This window comes from Rhinatrema bivittatum, chromosome 2, assembly GCF_901001135.1.
Source record: "Rhinatrema bivittatum chromosome 2, aRhiBiv1.1, whole genome shotgun sequence".
NCBI classification, from domain to species: Eukaryota; Metazoa; Chordata; class Amphibia; order Gymnophiona; family Rhinatrematidae; genus Rhinatrema; species Rhinatrema bivittatum.
The window spans coordinates 779,167,102-779,191,414 of NC_042616.1; the positions used below are offsets into that span (position 1 = coordinate 779,167,102).

Sequence of the window (24,313 nt, forward strand, 5' to 3'; positions counted from 1 at the left end):
GTGATGAAAGGCTACACAGACTAGGGCTTTGCAGCTTAGAAAGGATTGTTGCGAAGGGCATGATAGACTCAAAATCATGAGTGGGGTGGAATGGATGAATAGAGCATGGTTCTTTACCCTTTCAAACACAAGGGAACATGCCATAAAACCAGCAGATTTAAAACAAGTTGTATCATACTTTTTCATTTGGCACACAGTCAAGCTGTAGAAGCTGTCCTCTGAAGACATGATCAAGGAAACTACAGCAGAGTTTAAGATAGATTTGGGCAAGTTTCTGGATGAAGAGTCCATAAAATGTTAGCCAGGTGGGACATTGGTATCCCTGGGCCTGAGTAACAAGATCTACTTTTTGGATCTGTCTGGTACTTGTGATCTGGATTGGCCACTGTTGAGGATGCTGGACTCAACCCAGTGTGATCTTATGCTCCTAATACAGTGACATGTAATGGAGAAATTACTTACCTGATAATTTTGTTTTCTTTAGTGTAGACAGATGGACTCAGGATCAATGGGTATTGTGCTCTCCTGATAGCTTTGAAATCTGACTCCATCTCCCATCTGCTGACGTCACTACATATACCCATGCAGCAAGTTTAATTCTTCAGTATTCTCCTCGAAAAGCCATTGTGGATATGTTTGCTTAAATAAGTTGATTAAACTTGAACTGGTTCAACTGATTTCCAAACTGGAGACCGCCAGTGTACTCAACCAATTAGAGACAAACTATGGGTAGGTCATGGCTTACCTGTATTTGCTTAATCTAGGTTTATCAGAGGTTCTTGTTTTCTGGGGCAGCCATGGGTGGGATGCCGAGTCCATCTGTCTACACTAAGGAAAACAAAATCAGGTAAGTAATTTCTCCATTTCCTAGCATGTAGCCAGATGGACTCAGGACCAATGGGATGTACAAAAGCTACTCCCTGACAGGCTGCCTGTGGCCCACTTAGTGCTACCCTTACAAAGGCTGTGTTCTCCCGGACCTGTACATCCAGGCGGTAGAACCTGGAAAAGGTGTGTATGGAGGACCACGTCTCTGCTCGAGAAATCTCGGCAGGCAACAGCAGCTTGGTTTCCGCCCAGGATACTGCTTGGGCACTCTTAGAATTAGCCTTAACTTGTAGAAGTAAGGGCTTTCCTGCCTCTATGTAAGCTGCCTTGATTACTTCTTTGATCCAGTGGGCTATGGTCGCCCATGATGCCTCTTCCCCTTGTGAAGAATGGACAGCTGGTCCATTCTGCGCACAGGTTCCGATCTTTCCAGGTATAGGACAGAGTCTGTTGACGTTTAACTGGCGAAGAAGGCATAAGTCTTCAGAGGCCTTATGTTCATCTGGAGATGGTGACTAGATGGTTTGGTTCAAGTGAAACTGGGAAAAACACTTTCGGTAAGAAGGAGGGGACAGTGCGCAGTTGTATGGCTCCAGGTGTGAACCTAAGGAATGGTTCCCGACAGGATAGTGCCTGAAGTTTGGAGATGTGACTAGCTGAACATATTGCCACCAAGAATGCAGACTTCAGTTAAGATTCGTAGTAAGACCACGTGTTGAACTAGAGGAAGCCCCCACTAGGAAGTCTAATACTAGGTTGAGATTCCATAGAGGCACCTGCCACTCTAAGGGTGGTCCGAGGTGTTTAATCCCTTTCAGGAAGCAGGACACATCTGGAAGGGTTGATAGCTTGATACCATCCACTTTGGCTCTGAAGCAGGCCAGCATGGCAACTTGGACCTTGAGGGAGTCTAGTGACAACCCCTTCATACCATCCTGCAGGAAATCCAGAATCATGGGAACTTTGGCTATCTGTGGGAGAGTCCCATGGTCCTCACACCAGGTCTCGAATACTCTCCAGATCTGTATGTAAGACAGGGATGTGGAGAACTTGTGTGCTTGGAGCAGGGCGTCAATCATTGCCTTTGAGTAACTGTGCTTCTTCAGGCTAGTCCTTTCAAGGGCCAGACTAAGAATTGAGATGGATCTTTGTGGAGCATCAGGCCCTGCTGGAGAAGGTGGGCACAGAGGGTTCCCCGCCAGTAGTCTTTGCATGTCTGTGTACTATGGTAGTCTTGGCCAATCCAGGGCGACTAGAACTAGTCCCTTGTGATGCAGATGGTTCTGCCCAGTAGTGGTAATGGTGGGAAAACATACAGTAAGTCTTCCTGTGGCCAGGTCTGGATGAGAGAAGAGTGTTGATTCCCTGGTATTGTGGTTCTTGTCTGCGGCTGAAGAACCTGGGAATTTGGGCATTGAGACAGGTTGCCAGTAGATCCATGGCTGGGAGGCCCCAGTGATTTACTATGTTGGGAGGCTGTGGTCGACAGCATCCATTTCCCCGGATCTAGGCTCACTGTTAAGGTAGTCTGCTGAGATGTCTTTTCCTGCGAGGTGGAAGGCCAAGATCCCTTGTAGGTTTATCTCCACTCATGCCATGAGGACTTATCTTCAGAGACACCTGCTGGCTCTTGGTTCCTCCCTGGCAGTTGATATAAGCAACTATTGTCATTGTCCGACATGCTGATTCTTGCCCTGGAGCCTGTGGCTGAAATGCAGGCATGCTAGTCTGAGTGCTTGAGCTTCTAGGTGGTTTATGTTCCATTCCGCCTTGTTCCATTGTCCCTGGGCTCAGTTTCTGACAGTGGGTGCCCTCTCCCCCCTCACATCCAGTGTGAACCACATCCAATTTTGTGGGAATAGGTTACTATTTGCCTAGGTGGTCTTCTTGTAGCCCCCCCCCATTGGAGCTGAGCCCAAACCTCTGCTGGTAGTAGGTGAATTGAGTAGTTCTGGGACAGCGGGTTCCATCGTGACAGTAGGGAGCGCTTGAGCAGTTGCATATGGACCCTTGTCCATGGAATGACCTCCAGGGTTGATGCCATGAGGCTGAAGACTTGAAGGCAGTCCTATACCTTGGGGGATGCATTGGTCAGTTATTCTAGTTTCCTTCTCCTTTTTGAGGGGGAAGGAAGACTGTTCTGTTTGGTGTTAAACTGGGCCCCTCCCCCCCAGGTTCTCTAGACCGCTTTTGTTCATGTTCACGACCCATCTGAGCTCCTGCAGTAAACTCTTGACTCAGCTGGTCACCTGCCTGCTCTCCTCCAAAGACTTTGCCCTGATCAACCAATCGTCCAGGTAGGTATGGACCTGGAAGGTAGTGCCCAGAACCGGTAATAGTGACCTAGTATTGCAACTTGCAGAATTTCTATGTGGAAGTGTGGCAGCTGTAGATGACGGTTGACGTTCTTTAGATCCAAGATGGGTTGGAATGACCCTTCTTGGGAACAATAAAATATATGGAATAGTGCCTAGTAGTTTGCTGGGGCGTGGGCACTGGAGTTATTGCCTTCAGACTGAGTAATCTTGTTAATGTGGTTTCTGTTGCCAGTCTCTTGGCATGGGAGTGGCAGGGTAATCTCAAATTTGTCTTGAGGGATGCTGCAGAATTCCAGAGAGTACTCCTCTCGAATGATGTTTAGGACGCATTTGTCTGACCCATCTTTGATAGATGAGGGCAAGTTGACCCCCTATGGCTTCTTCCTGTGGATGGACTGGTCTCTTCTCATAGTGGGGTATGGCTGGAGCCTGCCTCCAGTCCTATTCCCCTCTTGGTGTGTCAGCTCCAAAAGGACAGGGGCGAGGTACCTGAACTGCATTCCTGTAGGATCTAAAGCACTGAGATCCTCTGCCCTTGATCCTTTTGGGGGAGGAATGCTGGGGTCTTTTACCTCTATCTTCTGGTAGTCTGGGCAGTGGAGATTTGCCCCTTTTGTTGGCTAACTTCTCCAATTTACTCCTGAATAAGAGATCCTTTAAGGGGATTCTCATGAGATTTGCTTTAGATTGGTCTGCAGACCAATTTCACAGCCATAGTTGTCTTCTGGCTGCTACTACCGAGGCAATGCCTCTGGCTGAGGTGCACACTAGGTCTGAGCTTGCATCAGTGAGGAAGGATGCTGCAGATTCCATTGTCTCTGGCCATATTTGCATCTCTCGAGGAGTAAGCAGGCACATGCCACCAGTGTGCATCAGGAAGCAATCTGCAGTGTCATTGCTATTGCAAAGGCCTGCTTAAGGATGGACTCCTTTAGGGCTGCTCCTCCCTCAATGGGAATAGTTTGCTTTGAAACTGCAGACCATAGCATCCACTTTCAGTAATGCAGGTGCTCCTTGGCTGCAGGTTCCAGGGGGTATAGGGCTTCCAAGGACTGCCCCCCCCTTGAAGTTGGCCCCTGGGGCATTCCATTCCAGGTCAATCCGTTCCTGGATGGCTTCCAACATAGGAAAGTAGCATGAGGCCTTATGAAGGGACACCAAGATAGAGTTCTTCAGTGTATTCAGAGTACACACACACACACTTCAAAGCAGATAACATTTAATGGTGGTAGGCATTTCCCTGTCCCCAGAGGGCTTACCGTACAAGTTTGTACTACAGGCAATAGAGGGTGAAGGTAGCTTACCCAAGATCACAAGCAGCAGCTGTGGTATTTTAACCTACACTCCCCTGGTTTGCAGCCCATTTCCCTAATGAAGCACAAAGCAGTACAGCTGTCATCTGCTATACTGCTATGTAGTATTTGTCCAGTACCAGTTACATAACAGAATAGCAGAAGCCTATTCCATCAGCACACAGGGCTCTGTTTCAGTGACTGCTGGCCATTGCCCCTAATCTCAGGCAGATCACAGCTCTTTGCTTCTTGTTCCAGCCCCTACCAGGCAGCATGCAAGCAACAGGGTGTGAATCTGGAACAGATAGTATAGTGAAAAATCCCCCCCCACCCCCATTTTCAGGAACAAAAGGAGGGTTAAGAACCCAGTTTGTCTACCTATTTTTAATTTGTGAGCCATTGCTCTATTTGGCAAGGGTCTTGCATTGTGTGCATGACCAGGTCAGGTATTCTGTCAAGCTGGTTCTTTCCCCAACCAGAAGTATTTTAGGGCCCAATGAAATATTTGCAGTGTTGCCTTTTCATGCAAGATTGTTGCTGTTTGAGTTCTGGCAGTTAGTGCTGTTTTCGTAAGGCAGGTAAGCTATATGGGTTCTCAGTGACTTTTCAGTATGGTTGTGTTATGTCAAGAGTCCCTTGTAAAATGGAGGGAACTTTACGCTACTGTTAAATTTGCAATAGAATTTGAATTTTTTCAGTGGTTAGTAAGAGTTCAGCCTAGCCGGCTATTTCAGAGATTACCTTTGACCAATACAATATACATCTTTTAACTGACAAGTTTAGGCATTTTTTGGATTCTTTTTGCAGTTTATCTCCAAACCTCAGGTGATATTCAGATACAAATACTGACGATTTCTGAAGTATGTTTATAAAAAAAAAAAAAAGACATACAAAAACTCAACATTTAGAAAGTATATTTGAGATTTTACAGCTTTCTTCTGGGAAGGGCGCTGATGGGACATGATTGTCGCGTTCACATGTCACAATCACAGGGGGCCCTCTGTGGATATAAATTGCAGGAGGAAGGAGTAAAGGCTGATTGTTCAGCTAGGCAGGGCCAGTGCAAGGAGATAAGGCACCCTAGGCAAACCTTCTGGCTTGTGCCTCCTCACACCACGGTCTCAGCCATGAGCACGTTGGATGCTGCTTGTAGCCTGCCAAATAGTCAACTCCTCTTTGCTGGCACTTGCAGCCCCATATGGCTCATGCCCAGTGGCGCACCAAGGGTCTCTGGCACCTGGGGGCTAATGCATTTGTGTGCCTCTCCAGCACCCCCTGATCCTTCTTGTACTATTGCTTAAGGCCACAGAAAATCAGTGGCATCTCTAGACAGAAGAATTTGGGGGGGGAGCCAAAATGGCATTTCTTCACACTCACCTCCATAGCACATGGCCCCCTGCTTTATAATTGGCTATAAAAAAAAGTCTTAAGACCAGTCTAATTTTAAAAAGCTGGCCAGTTTCACACCTCTAGTAAAACTACTATTAAATTTGATAGCTTTATTCAACTAATTCTATATGGCTATGAGAGTGAAGTCTGGAGAGTATACAGGAAGGAAAAGAACGTCAATATAAATCCTGCACCTCCATTTCTGTAACATACTGTGCATCCATGGAAATTCACCCAATGGAGTTTGGGTGTTTCCCCTTACAACTCAAACAAAAAAATATTTTCAGATTCTGGTATCACCTCACAGTAATAGCAACACAAACACCTTCCACTGCCTGACATTGTGAACTAACCAAAAACACCACAAAAAAAAAGACACTATGCAGCAAGCTGTAACATAACCATAATATCACCAAGGACCCAAACAATAACCCTACCTGTGAAAAAGCAGCACTAAACATTACACTGGGTCCCAGAATACCAATGCACCACCTAGTGAGGAAACAAAACCACCGATTGCTATAGATCCCTACACAGACACTAGCAGAAATCTCTCATGGTCACATGCCCAGAGCAGAGACATACCCTCAAATACAGAATAAAGGATCACTAATTAGACAAACTGAAATGGAAACCAAGAAGCCAGATTCTGAGTAACAATGGAAAAACAGAACCACCCTTCCCCAAAAGAAATAAAAGAAACAAAGCATTATAGTAGTAAAACCATTCTAATAAAATAATATTTTAAAACTGATATAGAATAATTTCTATTAAAATCAAATACATTTTTTTTAAATTTCCCCAAGCACCAATATTGTGTTTCAAAAGAGCATACATAACAAATAACACCCAGTTATTAAAACTAATAAGGATTTTAAAAAGCCCCTGCTATCCATACCTGGGAACTATTTCTAGTCACTCTGAAATGGTCGAGGATTAGGTTAGGGGAGCACACAAGCTATCCTCACACACTGACTTTCTCTCCCACCCACAAGCTCTCTCCCCTGGATTCTCATACACATGCTCTCACTGGCTCCCTCACATACACACACCCAGGCAAGCAGTCAGTCAGTCTCCCCCCCCCCCCCCCCCCCAAGCAGGCACCAATTCTCCCACACAGACCCAGGAAGACACCCATTCATTCTCATACAGATATAGCCTCAGGCAGGCACCCATGCATTCACCCCCCCAGGCAGACTCCTATTCATACACTTGCACACTGAAGCCAGACCCCCCCCCCCCCCCACCTCTTGCTAGCAACCTCAGAGCCTCTCTCATTCCTCTGCTGCCACTATAAGTGCTGCTATGTGGATATTTGGGGAGATGCTGATTGCTGCTACTGGCACTGAAGCCTGTTCTGCTGCCTCCTCTGTGCTGGCCCTGCAGTATTAAATATTTGCAGGCTTCCACTTCCTCCATGTGGATCTTGTACATTGCGAGATTACTCAGGTTCTCATTCTCTCATGTTGTCTCTCATATGCAGACATGCACAGCTTTCACATATACACACGTTCACTCCCATGTGCTGTCCTTCACACAGAGGCTCACTCACATGCTGTCGCTCCAAACATTCAGGTCCTCACTCCCACCAAGTCTCATACACACTCACCTCTGCGCAGGTTGCCACAAGATGGGCTCTGCGGCAGCCCTGCTACTGGTTTCCTCCTTAATCGGGCCACCACATGGGATATGAAGCAGCCCATTAATGTTGCTCTTCTGTATGTGGCAGATGTTCTTCCTCCTTCCTGCCCACATGGCTCCGGCAATGTTTTTCTTCTGGGGCCGCATTGGCAGGAAAGGAGAAGGAGCCCCTTCAGGTTTGAACGTGACCTTTTTCTTCGGGCCCACAGATCTTCCTGCTGTGTGCATCCGGCACACAGCACAGCAGTAGTTCCCTGCTCACCTGCTGGTGGTATGGGCCTCCCATGTCTGCCATCAACAGCCCCCTATGGCCTAGTGCCTAGGGGGCATTGGCTCCCCCTTACCTCCCCTCTATGTACCTAGGCCTGGGCCTAGTGCTTCCACCGGCCCTGCACCTAGGGCTGTGGTTCCCAAACCTGTCCTGTGGTCCCCTAAGCCAGTCACGTTGTCAGGATATCTACAATGAATAAACTTGTGGGAGATGTGTTGGGGCTGCCTCAGGGCCTGTAAGCATGACCTGGCTCACAGGCCCTGTGCAGATTTCGTTTTGGGTTTCTGCAGCTTGAAGATCTACACCACTGTGGTCAAGGAGCACAGGAGGGAAAGAGGGGAGCACGTTGCTGCTGAGTAGGAGGATTAGGAGACAAAAAAGGGATGCAGAGCAGGAGGGAAGGGGGGAGGGTTGCTGGAGCCACTCACCAGAAGGACAGCTGTGTCTTTGCTATCAAAGACGAGCCCAAGAGAAGTCAGAGGAAGGGCAGGCATAATCCCAACTAGGGCTGGCCCTTTCTTGTGCCCACCCTGGGGGCACAAGAAAGGGCCAGCCCTAGCTGCGATTAAAGCTTCCCTTGGCTAGCGGTGCTCCATGCTAGCAGAATCCTAATTCCTGCCTTCCATTCTGTTCGGTCGTTCCTTTCCGAGGCCGTGGTGTTTCTGAAGTTTAGCGCTGCACTTTCATGGATGAAATCTAATAGTGTGCCACACTTAAGGGACCTCAGACTGCAATCCTAAACCTTGCCCTCAACCAGATTCTTGATTGGGGGGGGGGGGGGAAGGTGTCAGAACAGCTTCCCACCAAAATTCTATAGATCAGCTTAAATGAGGAAGTTGGGGTGGGGAGCGGGTAGGAGATGTAAAATAGCAAAGCCCTTAATAAAAAGGAGAAAAATCATATTCCAGATACTACTCCCAGCCAAGCAGACAACTGTTCTCTGTGCAGCCCCTGACTGCAATCTAATTACGTTTCCAGAGCCACTAAACATTTGTCAACTCCTTCCACCTCTGCCACACACTGACCTTGGGGGGTGGAGGATGACAAGCAGAAGGCATGCTGAAATCTGATCTGGGAAGCAGAGTAGAAGAAAAGAGGGGGAAGGTATAGAGAACAGAGGTACCACCTAGGACACAGTCCCTCAAGCTCTGCTTATCTCTGACTGTACAGGCATAATAAAACCCATTAACACAATGCAGTCTGGATTATGTAACACAGGAAGGAAATGGAAGCTGGAGGCTAACAAGTCTGTTTACCTCATCCTTCTCTGTTAGGAGTGGTTTCACCTCTGTAAGGTTCAGATTCAGCTCCTGCAGTTCTTGAGACATGGCAGCTGCTGTAGTATCTGCAACAAAAAAACAAACAAGAAAAAAAAAAAATTGTGATCATCAACTCCCATGTTACAGATCAAAGCACCTGCCTATAATGCCACTACATTCCAACGTGCGTAGCGCAGGATGTGCATTCATTTAAAATAAAGAGTGCAAAATGGGACGAAGACAGATTAGTTTCATTTTAAATTAATGCATCGGGCCTAGACCTAGGCCTGAAGCCAGGGCTTCTAGGGCATAGGCCCAAAGCACGTGCCACAGCCTGTGCCAATGTGTGATGTTGATATCTTGGCACAGGTTGATGACAGGGCCTCAGCCCAGACACAAAAAGTTAAACACTACAATTTACTTGGTCTGGTACCTGATGAAGGCCAGTTCCAACATTGGTGCCTTGGCTCTGACCCATGTTTGACACCACAACACAACCTGGAGCCAGGTCACATTACCAAGGCCTCAACAGGCCCAGGCTGGCAAACTCTTCCGGTCTTCTTTCTTTAGCTATTCAATAGCTAACAGCATCCGCTGGGGTTGTACTGGAGTTAACTTTGGCACATCCACTCCAGTGGATGGCACCCATTTTGATTTATGGCACCAATCCAGGTCCAATGACATGACCCACAAGAAGGCCAGAAACACTTGGGCCTTGGCCCAGATTCAGGCCAAACACTGCGACCTGACCCATATGGATGCAGTTATTTAGCATTGAAGAGCAGGACTGGAAGAGAAGCTCCCAGGTTCAGGACCTGGCCTGACAGGTCACAGCATCAGGCCTGGGTCTGGGTCAAGGCCTTGCACCATTAGGACCTGGCTTCCAGGCCATGTCAGGCCCGAGTCTGTGCTCCAGTCTAGGTGAGCTACCACAGCCTCAACCTACTCAATGCAGAGGCTTTGGCTTAGTGCTTGCTGTTTGATCCCCACCAGACCAGGTAAGAGGGGGCCAGGGTGAACCTGGCCCTGGCATTTTTCTGGGAGTGTGGCTTCACTTTTTTGGCCTTTAATTGCCAGATTTGTTTTTTATATGAATGAGATGAATTAATCCACAAACCAAAGTTTGTGATTTAAAAAACTCCCAAAAGTGAACCAAATAATTTTTTTCCCCTTGCACATCCCTAGTGTAGTGTCCAAAGTAGGGTACCTACCTACCCCATGGCCAAACCTAATGTTTATAGTAGTCCACTGTCCCTAGCTTACCACTCCTGTTCAACCTCCTCCCAGACAGTTGCTTAGATTAAATAAATCTTTCAGTGGATGTAACACCCCCTCCCCCTAGAGCTCTGCTGCTGCCCCTGTACATGATACACAAGCAAGCTGATGCAACATGGACACTAAAGATGTGCATCCAAACTGGGTCCATGTTTTACGGACACAATCACTTCCCCTGGGCACCCGATGCAAAAAGCAAATAAATTGTCACATTAGGGATAAATTGTGCATCCCTAGCATATCCATGGCATCTGGTGATCAGGAGATACGGTTGCATGTGGAGTTAGGAAAACTCACGTGCAATTTACAAGCATCCATTTTATCCCATGGCAGCTAGTTTACTGGCACAATATGCACAAACAATATACACAGCCAAGAGCGATATATTATATTGTGGGTCTATGTTGTCTGTCCTGAAATTAACAAGTCAACATTTTTTGCTTGCTGCTACTTTTTGGTTTTTCCTACTTAGTATCGTAACAATATTATGAAGAATCGCAGAAAAGCTTTTTTTTTTTTTAGGGGGGGTTTAAGTTGGTGTGGGAAGACTATGCCTGCTCTAGGGCAAGCATAAAATTTTATGGCTTAAAAAAGTGTGCCTCAGGTGCACTTACATGTGATGAGCGCTATTAGCTATGTGCAAGTTTGGACACGCTGATCCCCTTATTGCATCAGGAGTTATGGACATGTGTCCAAATATTTGTTACCCTGTGGGCTGGGCATCAGCCCCAAGGAATAGAGAGCACAAGGGGAAAAAGTTTAAGGATAAAGGACAGAATCTCTATAAATCTCCATCTGCAAATATGGATGAAAGGCACTGTACAGAGTAGACATTCTCAATCCAGTCCAGGACACTCTTAAGCAAGTCTATTCACAACTTAAAAGCAAAAATAAAGAAGTTCTAACTCAATTGTTTTGGCCTGTGTGCATCCCATCTCTCATGCAGTCACTGGGGCTATCCCAACATGCAGATGTGCTTGGGTGGACTCGAGGACAGCGTGGAGAACCAGTGGGCTAAGATCCACCTGGTACTTTCAACATGATTCTTCTCCCATCTTCCAGGGATTTAAGAATTGCCTGCCTATATGCTGACGACATTCAGTTCTCTGTACCATGCATCATTTCCATTGAAAACATAACATGCCATACTGGGTCAGACCAAGGGTCCATCAAGCCCAGCATCCTCTTTCCAACAGTGGCCAATCCAGGCCATAAGAACCTGGCAAGTACCCAAAAACTAAGTCTATTCCATGTTACTGCTGCTAGTAATAGCAGTAGCTATTTTCTAAGTCAACTTAATTAATAGCAGGTAATGGACTTCAAGAACTTATCCAATCCTTTTCTTAAACTATGCTAACCACATTCTCTGGCAACAAATTCCAGAGTTTAATTGTGCACGGAGTGAAAAATAACTCTGAAAAATTTAAATGTGCCACATGCTAACTTCATGGAGTGCCCTCTGTACAGTTTTGGTTTTTTTTTTTTTTGCCCCCTAGTCTTATCCAAAAGAGTAAATAACTGATTCACATTAAAATCATGAGAGGTCTAGAACAAGTTAAAACACCTCTATCATATCCCCCTCAGCCATCTCTTCTCCAAGCTGAAAAGTCCTAATCTCTTTAGTCTTTCCTCATAGGGGAGCTGTTCCATTCTCTATCATTTTGGTCACCCTTCTTTGTACCTTCTCCATCGCAACTATCTTTTTTGAAATACACAGTATTCAAAGTGTGGTCTCACCATGGAGACATTTTCCGTTTTATTCACCATTCTAATAATTCCCAACATTGTTTGCTTTGACTGCCGCAGCACACTGAACTGATGATTTCAATTTGTTATCCCTATGACACTGTAGGATAAACATGTTCTTGTTAAACAGGTTGTGCAGCTGAGCCTTCTGGCTCCCTGTCAGGAATAAGGCAGTCTGATCAACCGCCTACATGCCAGGGACAGGAAGAGTCCAACTGGGTAATAGCAACTGTTGATATATAACATGGGGTAGTGATCAATCATTTCTCTTGCATGCACACTTGTTTATGGCACGGTATAAAGGAGCAGGTCTTTCTAGTGTCCGGCAGGAGTAGGAGATATTGCCTCTATAGACGTATAGAGTGCTGAACACTGAAAACCCCCTTCTCGCCTTTGCTGACCTGACTACTCCTCGATACAAGGCTGATGGCATGAAGGGTGCTGGATGGCATATGCAATCATGTGGTATGTAAATGTCTATTACCATGTCACATTAATAAATGTCATATTGTGTCAGAGTACCTTACTCATTCCCAACATTTGGTGTCACAAACAGGATGTCTCTATTTAAAAGGAAAAACGGACGAGAGACAGCCGAACCACCAAGCCCAGTGGATCTAAAAATTCCCGGATGGGAAAAACCCCATATAAAATGTTGGCCCAGGAATGGCTACGAATACAGGGCTCAGAGGCTTGGGATATAGGAGGAGAACCTTTAGATACTGTAAATCAACTCCAACAGGTCCCCATAATAAAAGGAAAAGAATTTGGGACAGTGGGACTGAGAGGATGGGTAGTATTAACAGGATATAGGAAATGTCATGAACAAAAAAGCATGTTGCAAGAGAAATTAGTTGAACTAGAGTGAGAAATAGACGTTTAAACAGAAGGCAGAACATTACAGTGGCCGAATGAGCCGCTGTGCGGGTAGCACAACACAAATATAGAAAACTAAGAGGAAGAGTAAATCATTCTAAAATATGAGCATGTTTTATTAAAGATGACTGGGATCCAGAGATATGGGACGGGGACAAATGGGACTCTATGGACAGTGAGGAAGAGGCAGTAATACCCCTTCCCCCTGTAGAGCAAGCCTGCCCCATAGTCAGGTGTAAATTAAAGCAGACCAGTGATGGTAGAGCTATAGAACAGGAGAGTACACAAGTAATGGAGGACTTCACCCAACAAGTAGTGAGATATTGGATCACATGGGGCAAAAACAAGGAGAACCTATTGACTGCTGGCTAGTGAGATTATATGAATCGGGGCAGGAGACATGATTGATCAAAAAGATGTTAAAAGATTCGTTATGATTTCTACCGATCCCGAGGTAAGGGCAGCTATCAGAACAGTAGTTTGGCAAGGGGACATAACGGACTTGTTTCAAGTAGTTGCCGCTGCCACTAAAACAAGGTATAGCACTGTATTAGATTGGCCCGTCAGTAACAAACCATTATATAATATGCATGATATACAGCGTATCAAAGAAATTACCATGCAAACATGGTGTCTGAGGAATTTGCAGGGAGATTTCCTGGACCTACCCCTGCCCTGTGCGGCTCGGGCAGAGATTATGTGTACCGTAATCCCGGCACACAGGTCCATTATGTTGACCTTGTTATTAAATACGGCTGAGAAGAAAATTGGAGATTTTATTTGGGCAATCAGACTGGTCCTAGATTTAGGGATACAAGAGTGCAATGATAAGACTTTCACATTTAAATGTGAAGTATGTGACAGAAGGTATTCGAAAGGGATACAGGGATCTCTGAAACAGAGATACGGATGCACGGGTGTCAAGGAGAGATGTTTGCAGCAGCATTGATAGCTGCCAGAGTGGCTAAAGAGAAAATAGATTGTATTCCAACCTAAGACATGTATAAATTGTATCTGCAAAAAATGCAAGGTTAAACAAAAGAGTTTACATGGAAAGGGAGGAAGACTGGGGAAAAAAGTGTTACTAAGACAAAGATGAACCAACTGTTGCAAGAGAAAAAAAAGAGCAAGAGGTAAATGCTACAAATCCCTTCATAAACGAGTCTGAACAACCCATTGGCCCCCTGAGGTGGGGCGCTACTACCAGACTGTATCCGGACATCCTGGGCACAATAGGAAAAAGGCCATACCCCCCAAATCACTGCTGTCACCGTGGATAATCGCCCCCATATTGGGGTAGAAATACAATGATGAAATAGGGCACAGCAGGTAATGGCTTTAGTAGATATGGGGGGTGGAGGCCACTTTATTTGGAAATCCCAAGAAACATGGGGGGCAAAAGGTAGAATTAGTGGGTCTCTGAGGAAAAACTGATAGGAAAATGAACCATAATTTCTTTAGTTGTGGGAGGATACAAAATTCCTCAAGCTAAGGTAGTAATTGTACCCATTAAGGAATATATAATTGGGATGGATCTGTTACAGGGACTTAAGTTGAATACATGTGGGCAAATTGTGTTTGGAAAGGCACCAAGTAAGCATGTAGCATTTGAATAGACCAGTATATCTATCCAGAACAATAATAGTGGGTAGAACTGTGGGACCAGAAATAGCTTTGCCTAAAACAAGGGATCCGGTATGCCAAAAGCAATACCGGATACCTGGAGGACATAAAGATAACAATTAAGGATTTACAGGAAGTGGGGGTGCTAATTCCAACCACTAGCGGTTGGAATAATACCATCTGGCCAGTGAAGAAATCAGATGGTTCGTGGAGAATGACAGTAGATTACAGGGCTTTGAACAAAAATATGGACCCTCTGACTGCCGTGGTCTCTGATATTGTAACATTGGTAGAGCAGATACAGCAACATTCGGGGAAGTGGTACGCCGTAATTGATTTAGCAAATGCTTTTTTCACAATTCCTATCTGTAAAGAAAACCAAGAACAATTTGCCTTCACGTGGGAAGGACAACAGTATACCTTCACTAGACTACCTCAGAGATACTTACATAGCCCTACCATATGTCACCGGAGGGTGGCAGAAGATTTAGAAAGGTATGATTGTCCAAAAGACATACAATTAACTCATTACATTGATGATATATTAGTACAAGGGGATACAGAGGAGCAAGTAGCGATAGCTCTAGCACAAGTAGTAGAAAATATGGAGAATAGAGGTTGGAAAATTAACAAGAATAAAATACAAGGACCTAGCAACACTGAAGTTTTTGGGGATACAGTGGTCGAATGGTAAAAGAGAAATCTTACCAAAGGCAAAGGATAAGATATTGTTTTCCCCACTGCGGAATCAAAAAGAAGCCCAGAAGTTTAAAGGACTATTTGGATTCTGGCGACAGCACATTCCACATTGGGGCAAATATTGTCCCCATTGTATAAAGTCACTCGAAAAAAGGAAAAATTCAAATGGGGACGATTACAACAAGATGCTTTTGATCAGGCTAAGGTTGCTATCCAAACAGCATTAGACATGGCCTATCAGGGAGGGGCCAGTAGAATTACAAGTTTCATTTTCATCTTGTCATGCGGACTGGAGTCTGTGGCAAAAACAAGACTGTAAACGAGTACCGTTAGGGTTTTGGAGCAGGAAGTTACCTGATGCTGCATGGCAGTATTCAGCCTTTGAGAAGCAGTTACTAGCATGTTACTGGGCTTTGTTAGACATGGACCAATTAACTCAGAACCATGAAATCCTTATGCACCCTTTAATCCCAATTATGCAGTGGATACACAGCACCCTACATACCCATCGGATAGGGTATGAGAAAGAAGCTTCCATTAAAATGGAAATGGTATATCCAGGATAGGGCAAAATCAGGCTTGGCTGGGCACTCCATGAACAGGTAGCGGAAATTCCTATTAATCAAGAAAAAGAACAGATAGAAACATTGGATGTTCTTCCTTCTCCGGTCTGTAAACAAAATGCTTTGTTTACAGACGGTTCGGCTAGAATGAAAGGAACCAAGCGATTATGGAAGGCTGTAGTGTATAATCCCCATACAAACGAAGTCAGTCAGGAGGAAGGGAAAGGCAAATCTAGCCAGTTTGTGGAACTTTATGCCATATGGATGGCTTTACAAAAAGGGGATTGCCACATTTATACTGACAGTTGGGCAGTCATGAAAGGAATGACTCAGTGGATGCCAAAATGGTATAAAGATCAATGGAAGATATATCACCGCCTGGTATGGGGTGCTGACATTTGGCAAAAAATCTGGGCTGAGTGTCACAAAAAGCATGTTACAGTGTTCCATGTAGATGTTAGGGATGTGAATCGTTTGACGATTTAAAATATCGTCCGATATTTTTTAAATTGTCAAAAATAGTTAAGAGTGCAATACAATAAGTTACACATAAATGATAGTTTTGTTTTTAAAAGCCTCTACTTGTTTATGTTCAAATACTTATATACTTACCTTTGTTAAATAACGCTTGTATAACCTTTGTTAAATGTATAACGCTCCGGCGTAAGTTCCTGTTCACTGTACACCGACGTGATATCTGATGAGCGGCGGTATATAAAAAATTATAAATAATAATAGAAATTCCCCCGATTTATCGTGAAAAATCATTAAATCGGGTTTGTGTCCACTAACTGGAGTTATTTGGGGGAGGGTGGGAAACCAGCACACCAAAACCCCCCCTAAACCCACCCAGACCCTTTAAAACTAATCCCATACCTTCCCCCATCCTCCCAAACCATTTTAAAATCACCTGGTCCAGTGGAAGCCCTGGGACCGATCACCTGCTCTCTGGCCGTTGGCTGCCACTAAAAAATGGTGCCGATGGCCCTTTGCCCTTACCATGTGACAGGGTATCCGTGCCATTGGCTGGCCGTGACAGGAGCCAGCCAATGGCACGGATACCCTGTCACATGGTAAGGGCAAAGGGCCATCGGCACCATTTTTTAGTGGCAGCCAACGGCCAGAGAGCAGGTGATTGGTCCCAGGGCTTCCACTGGACCACCAGGTAATTTTAGAATGTTTTTTTTTTGGGGGGGGGTCAGGGTGGGATTTTTGTTTATCGGATCGGGTGCAGCAGATAAACAAAAAACCAATCAGGCCGGATGATAAAAATAAGATTTGACTCGGAACTGAACCGATTCACATCTAGTAGATGCACATGTGAAAGATGTTTATCTAATCTGTACAACTCCATTGCAGATAAACACGCAAATATCAGAGCCAGTGTCACAACCACAAATGAGCAGGGGCTATGGAAATGGGCACACGAAAAAAAAGTGGCCACTTGGGGGTGGAAGCTACTCACAGGTGGGCCCAAGCCAGAGGGATACCAGGATCCCTCCCTGATTTTCAAAACACTCACACAATGTGAATATTGTCAGTTGACACATCCAAGGTCACCACAAGCTATTGAGCAGGGGCATATCCATCGTGGTTTAAATCCTGCCACTATTTGGCAAATTGATTTTATAGGCCCTTTATGAAAATGTGGAGGAGATTTATATTTATGTACAGCAGTAGATACATTTAGTGGAATCATGATGGCTGTGCCTGCACCAGAGGCTAATCAGAAAGCTACGTTAAAACTAATGAAATGAGTCGGTATTATGGAATACCAAAACAAGTTCAGAGCAATAGAGGGACTCACTTTACTGGTAACTTAGTGCAGCAATATGCTAGAGACAACTACATTGAATTATCTTTCACTTTCCATATTATCCACAAGCTGCTGGCCTTATTGAGCATATGAATGGGTTATTAAAAAATATGTTATGCTCTTACAAAATCTGTATTGTCCACAGCTCTACAGCTGCTAAATAGTAGACCTTTAAAAAAAGGATGGAAAGACTCCTTTCCAGAAGTTATAATCAGGAACCCGCTTCTACTCAGATCCGAAATATCATTTGCTGGGCCACGGCTTCTGGAAATGTCGAATTGCCCTGCCAAAATAGTTATGAAGCTGCGGGATATGATGTAACCAATCCCACCGCTATAGTAATACCTCCCCATGAATCTATTGTATGATTTACAGATTGGGTGCAGCATCCCTAAGCAGCATTTCAGATGGCTGTGTATTCGATCTAGTTGGGCAAAACTAGGCATAACTGTATTGGGGGAATCCTTGATTCTGACTACCGTGGTCCCATATATGTACTGTATCAACTTGACAGAATAAAGAAATTTATGTTCCTGCCCAAACCAAAATGGTACAATTGATTATTCCCTATATAACAGACCAAATGGTATGGGGAATTCCCAATTCCACTCCGAGGACAAGGTGCCTTAGGAAGCACCTCCAATTTAAGTAAACTACATCCAGGAGCTAAAATATGGATCTTCACACCTCAGAGAACCTAGAAAAGGTGACATTTTAGCTGTTGGCAAAGATGCAGTACTGACTGTACTACCAGAAGGAGATGAACATTGGATACAGGTACCCAGTATGTGATGTAAACTAAGGGAATAACTAATGATGTGTTCTCTCGCTACAGGTTGGCTTGCACCTCCCGTTTATGGCGATCAACCTCTTTGCCATCATTGGAATGGTGCACACCCTATACCAGCCTGTAGAATTAACCTCTGGACGGGGGACTATCAGGTGGAAGAACAGCACCTCCTCTCGGATGCAGGATAATTTCACATGTAAAGCATACGATGCTTTGTGGTTTGGAACATCACCACAACTGCAAAAGTAGTGAAAGCAAAGACAACACAGGACAAAAATCACTAGATTACTCGTCAAGTATCACATCGGGGATCAGTTTTCTATAGCCACTTACACCGCCATACAGTGTCGTAACTATTCGGCTCCTTGTCTACAATATACCCAAGCTATGTGGAAGGAGAAGATATGCAATTCCACCCCAATCCAATCACTCAATGACACTTACTAGTATTAATGACTGGGTGCTAGTATGTGAAAATGCTACTGTAATTATAAGTCTAGCCCGCTTTGGGTACTTTTGGACGATGCTACCTATAAAAGAAGTAATTCCCAGCTGGTGGTCCGATTCCCCGAGACATGCATTCCTTTTATACCATATATTACAAAACATGTGTTGAAATTTAACATAACGTTTCCCCACCGACCCAAACACACGATAAACGAGCATGGTATGATAACTATTGGGAGGATTGGGAGCATTAAATACTATGGACAGAGGTATTAGCGAACAGAATTGCCACGGCTGGAGGGGATACAGGCCTCATCACTAACATTATTGCAATTTGGATTCCCGACCCTGCACACATGCAACAGTATGTGCAGGAGTATTTGCATTTAAATAATGATTTTGTTATAGAAGGGTGGAATGCACTTGGGAAATGGGACATAATCTGACAATCCTGTATGCAAGCTTTGTATCTGCAACAGATAAGAGATGATACAAACTATACATGAGTATTTCTCCTATTTGGAAGGAATTGTTCCAATCATATGTACCATACCAATATCCTGTAGGCTGGCTGCCACAGTATACGATATGCGACAAATTGGTGTACAGGCTGAATCACATTTTATAACGCCTCCAATACATTAACAGATACTGTATGTAAATTTACATCACTTCCTTTCCCAGTCTATCTTCCTGAAAGAGGAAGGGTGCTAATTCAAGTTTTGCATACTAACAATTGGATACAGACCACCGATAATCACACTATTGACAATACAATATGTACCCCTACACTAATGGGATTAGCTTGCCCTTTTAATGTATTCCACATTACCAGATGATTGCTCACTGCAGCAACCTTTGGCACACTGTAGCCTTCTAATATTACCTGATAATGTAACTGGTTTCATAATTCCATTCCCTGAAACTGTATGTGTATATAATTTGACTTACAGGATGCCTGTATAATGTTACTTTGTTTACTTTTGGTTCGACAATATTATTTACCACCAATGGACATCGCTGATGCGCAATTGGGGGTAAAGTTGGACTTATTCTTTAAGACACCATTGTTGGATTTGACTAAACTGCAAAAGGTATTGAATACCTCAGATTCATTGAAACAGACCCTGAGACATGTGGACATTGCTGTAACTGGTGCCCTGCTTCGAGCAGACTTTGCCAAGGAATGCCTACTACATTTACAACAATTGATAGACACCTCTCATTCTTGGTGGGATGCGCTTTTTGGACGTTCCTCTACTACTACAATGACTCTGAATTGGATTTCATCCTATCCTTATTGTAATGTGTGTATGCCTCCTGTGTACATGTTATCTTACCTATCGAGTGCATAAAATAGCACGTCAAAGTAAATATACCACTACAGTAGCTTTGTATGCAGTGGTGCCTGCATTGGAGAATGACTGATCAAGGGTGGAGTGTAGGATAAAACATGTTCTTGTTAAACAGGTTGTGCAGCTCAGCTTTCTGGCTCCCTGTCAGGAATAAGGTGGTCTGATCAACCCCTACATGCCAAGGACAGGATGAGTCCGAGTGGGCAGTAGCAACTGTTGACACATAACATGGGGGATAGCGATCATTTCTCTCTCGCACGCACACTTGTTTACGGCACGGTATAAAAGAGCAGGACTTTCCAGTGTCCGGCGGGAGTAGGAGATATTGCCTCTATAGACGTATAGAGTGCTGGACACTGAAAACCCCCTTCTCGCCTTTGCTGACCTGACTACTCCTCGATACAAGGCTGACACGAAGGGTGCTGGATGGCATATGCAATCATGTGGTATATAAATAACTTTCTGTAAATGTCTATTACCATGATGTCACATTAATAAATGATGTCAGATATTGTGTCAGTCATTCCCAGACACCTGAAAACTACAGGTCTCAATATAGATCCCTGAGGCACTCCACTGCCCACTCCCTTCAACTGAGAAAATTGTCCATTTAATCCTACTCTGTTTCCTGTCTTTTAGCCAGTTTGTAATCCATGAAAGGACATTGCCACCTATTCCATGACTTTTTACTTTCCTAGAAGCCTCTCATGAGGAACTGTCAAATACCTTCTGAAAATCCAAATATACTACAGCTACTGGTTCACCTTTATGTACATGTTTATTAACTTCAAAAACAAGCAGATTTGTGAGACAAGACTTGCCTTGGGTAAAGCCATGCTGACTTTGTTCCATGAAACTATGTCTTTCTATATGTTCTGTGATTTTGATATTTAGAACACTCTCCACTATTTTTCCTGGCACTGAAAGGCTAACCGGTCTGTAGTTTCCTAGATTGCCTCTGGAGCTCTTTTTAAAATATTGGGGTTAAATTAGCCACCCTCCAGTCTTCAGGTAGAATGGATGATTTTAATGATGGTTACAAATTTTTACTAATAGGTCTGAAATTTCATTTTTTAGTTCCTTCAGAACTCTGGGGTGTATACCATCTGGTCCAGGTGATTTACTACTCTTCAGTTTGTCAATCAGGCCTACCACATCTTCTAGGTTCACCGTGATTTGGTTCAGTCCATCTGAATCATTACCCATATCAGGTTTTCATGGGTATCTCTCCAAAATCCTCTTCAGTAAGCACTGAAGCAAAAAAATAGTTTAATTTTTGCAATGGCCTTATCTTCTCTAATTGCCCCTTTAACCCCTCGATCATCTAACAGTCCAACTGACTCACAGGCTTTCTGCTTCAGATATATTTTAAAAAAAAGTTTTTACTGTGAGATTTTGCCTCTATGGCCAACTTCTTTTCACAGTACAGACACTAGCATCACACGTGAAGGCTATCCAACATGAACTACCAATCTTAGACTCTAAACACAAAAAAAAAAAAACTGAAGTCATTTTAAGAAATCCTCCAACACCTGTACTCACTTGACCTGGATAACTTCAATATCACACCCTCAGATCAAGGTGGTACTTAGGTTCTCAATCTGTACTCCTAGTTATGGAAAAACATGTAAACAAATTAATCAAAAATCCCAAATTTTATGTAATCTGAGGACCAAATTATTACAACCAAACCACAATGTTACTCAGTGTATATACTCAAATAATCTACTGCTCAAGTACACTTTTTTTATTTGTTTAATTTTTGTAGGACCTTCAAGTACTCAGAAGGTCCACAACATCCTGTGTATTACTCACAAGCCCAATTTTATTTTAATCCATCATTGCCTCTTAAAAATCTGAAAATTTAAACTTCAAAAACTTTCTATTTTTATTTTATTGAAGGTCCTTTTAATAACAGTCACTTTCTTTTGTCAAAGTCAATCTATTTTTTTCATCAAGATATAAAACAGCACTTATTCCTCAGTACTCTTGCCCCAACCTGGATCCAAGTTTTGAAAACTGCCTCGGGGAGGGGGGGGGTGTTTTTTTAGGAAATTCACCACCTTTTGAAACTTTGGACTGCTCAGTTAAACTTTACTGTGGTATTTCCTTGCCGTTCAGATTCCCTTTAAAGAGGACGTCTGGACCGGTTTCTTAAATTCTAAAGCAAACAGAAGTCACATCCAGGTTTCGCACAGCAGAAGCCCATCAAAACAGTTCTTCACCTTATGGTTTACTTCCTTTGTTGATTTTTCAATTTTTCGAATCTCAAACCATTAAATTAGCAAGTACCAATTTTTAACTTTGTTCAAACCAAAAGATTGTACAGTTTTTAATTTAAAGATCCAAAACACTTCCCTGCGGTTTAGCAGCCACTGAACATCTCCACCCTGTCCTGGGGATAGACAGCTTCCAAAATTGTCCATTTTAAATCCCTAATAGTGATTTTTCTCTTGACAATGGGTGCCAACTTTGAAGTTTATACAGCTCTTATGCTCGATTAATCTAGTTTATTTTTCTCTTTGTCCACCCTACATATACCAGATCACAAGGACATTGTAGTGCATAGATTACCAAGCTGGAATTGCAGTTAGTGAATTTTTTCAAAAAAATGGTCTGATTTGAACTGGGGTCCTGCCATGTCATCCCAGACATGGCCAACCTGCACATTTCACATGCACCATATGGGTGGTTGCTTTGCCTCTGTTCCTGCTGAGATATATCTATTTCTGACTGTAGACATGCATGTACAAGTTGATCCCATAAATTTGTATTTCTCATAAAAGAGAACAAGGGTAAATCTAAGTTGTGTGTAATGCCAGGATGGGCCAGTGGTTTGTTTTGTTTTTTTTAATATCCCTTTCAATTCATTCACATGGTGACTATGGTGTAAGACAAGTCAGCCCATCGTCATCTTTGGTGTTTTTATAATTCAGCAATGTCTATTGGCAAATAAGGCCTTTTTGATCACTGAAAAGGGATATCCATGGTCTTGGAACAGTTCCACTGTAGATTGCAACTTGAATTCTGTCACAGTGTAGCATATCCGTCTCAAGCGAAGAAATTGACTGATAGGTAGACTGTCCTTTACTCTCTTTGGATGGCAACTTGAATATTCAAACTGGTTATGGTCTGTTTTCTTTCAAATCAAAGTGGTTTTTAAACCACACCCTTCCGTCATGATAGTAATGTCCAAAAATGATACTATTGATTCATGGTATTGCATAGAAAAAAGTTAAGGAATCATTCTGCTTCTTCAACCATACCAAAAACCTTTGTAGATCTTTTTGATGATGTCCAAATAAAGAAAAATATCAATATACTTTCTCCAGGTTAGAATTTTTAAACCACATTGAGGGGTACAGACTCATTTCTTCAAAATGGGCTACAAATATTTGCTATATCATGGGCAACTGTAGCCCCCATTGCTACCCCTTGTGTCTGGAGGTAATAAGTTGATCTAAATTTGAAGAAATTTTGAATACCAGCTCTTAACAATGAAATAAAAAAAGTGGGAACTCTTATGCGGCCGCTCTCGTGAATGCAAAATCTCAGTGATAAGCATAAAAGCTTCTTTTTGAGCAATATTTGTATATAAAGCTGCTACATCCAAGGTCACCAATAGTTATTCTTTTGCCAATGGGGGTAAAGACTGTCGAAATTTCAACATATGAGTGGTATCTTGAATAAATGAAGCAGACTATCACAAACTGCTTTAAAAAGAAATCCAAAAAATTAGACAATGGTTCCAGAATAGAGCCCCGACTTGCAACAATTTGACATCCCAGAGGTTGCTGTAGATTCTTATGTATCTTTGGGAGTGTATACAGAACAGGACAAATGGGGATGTTCAACTTTTAAAGCTTGAATCTATTTGAAAGAAAACCATCTTTACTCCTTAGTTGAACATCTGAACTTTCAATTGGGAGTAGGATCTTCTGTAAGGGCCCCGTAATAACTCATGTCTGTCAATTGTCAATGGATCTCCTTGACATAATCAGTTCTCTTTTGTACCACAATAGCTCCCCTTTAGTCTGCTGCCTTCACCACCACCTCAGTATTTTTTGCTAAACTTTTTATTGCTTCACTTTGTTCCTTAGACCATTGCTGTGATGAACTGGACCA

The 24,313-nt window shown here is 43.5% G+C and overlaps 1 protein-coding gene across 1 annotated transcript in view; it reads right to left on the reverse strand.

Annotated features, from left to right (window-relative positions):
- Positions 1-24,313, reverse strand: part of NDRG1 (N-myc downstream regulated 1) — a 123,008-nt gene that overhangs the window by 79,044 nt on the left and 19,651 nt on the right. The window contains exon 2 of the mRNA XM_029592059.1: positions 8,996-9,084. Within this exon, the coding sequence (XP_029447919.1) occupies positions 8,996-9,067 (72 nt within the window). The 5' untranslated portion in view covers positions 9,068-9,084. The remainder of the gene's footprint in view (positions 1-8,995; positions 9,085-24,313) is intronic.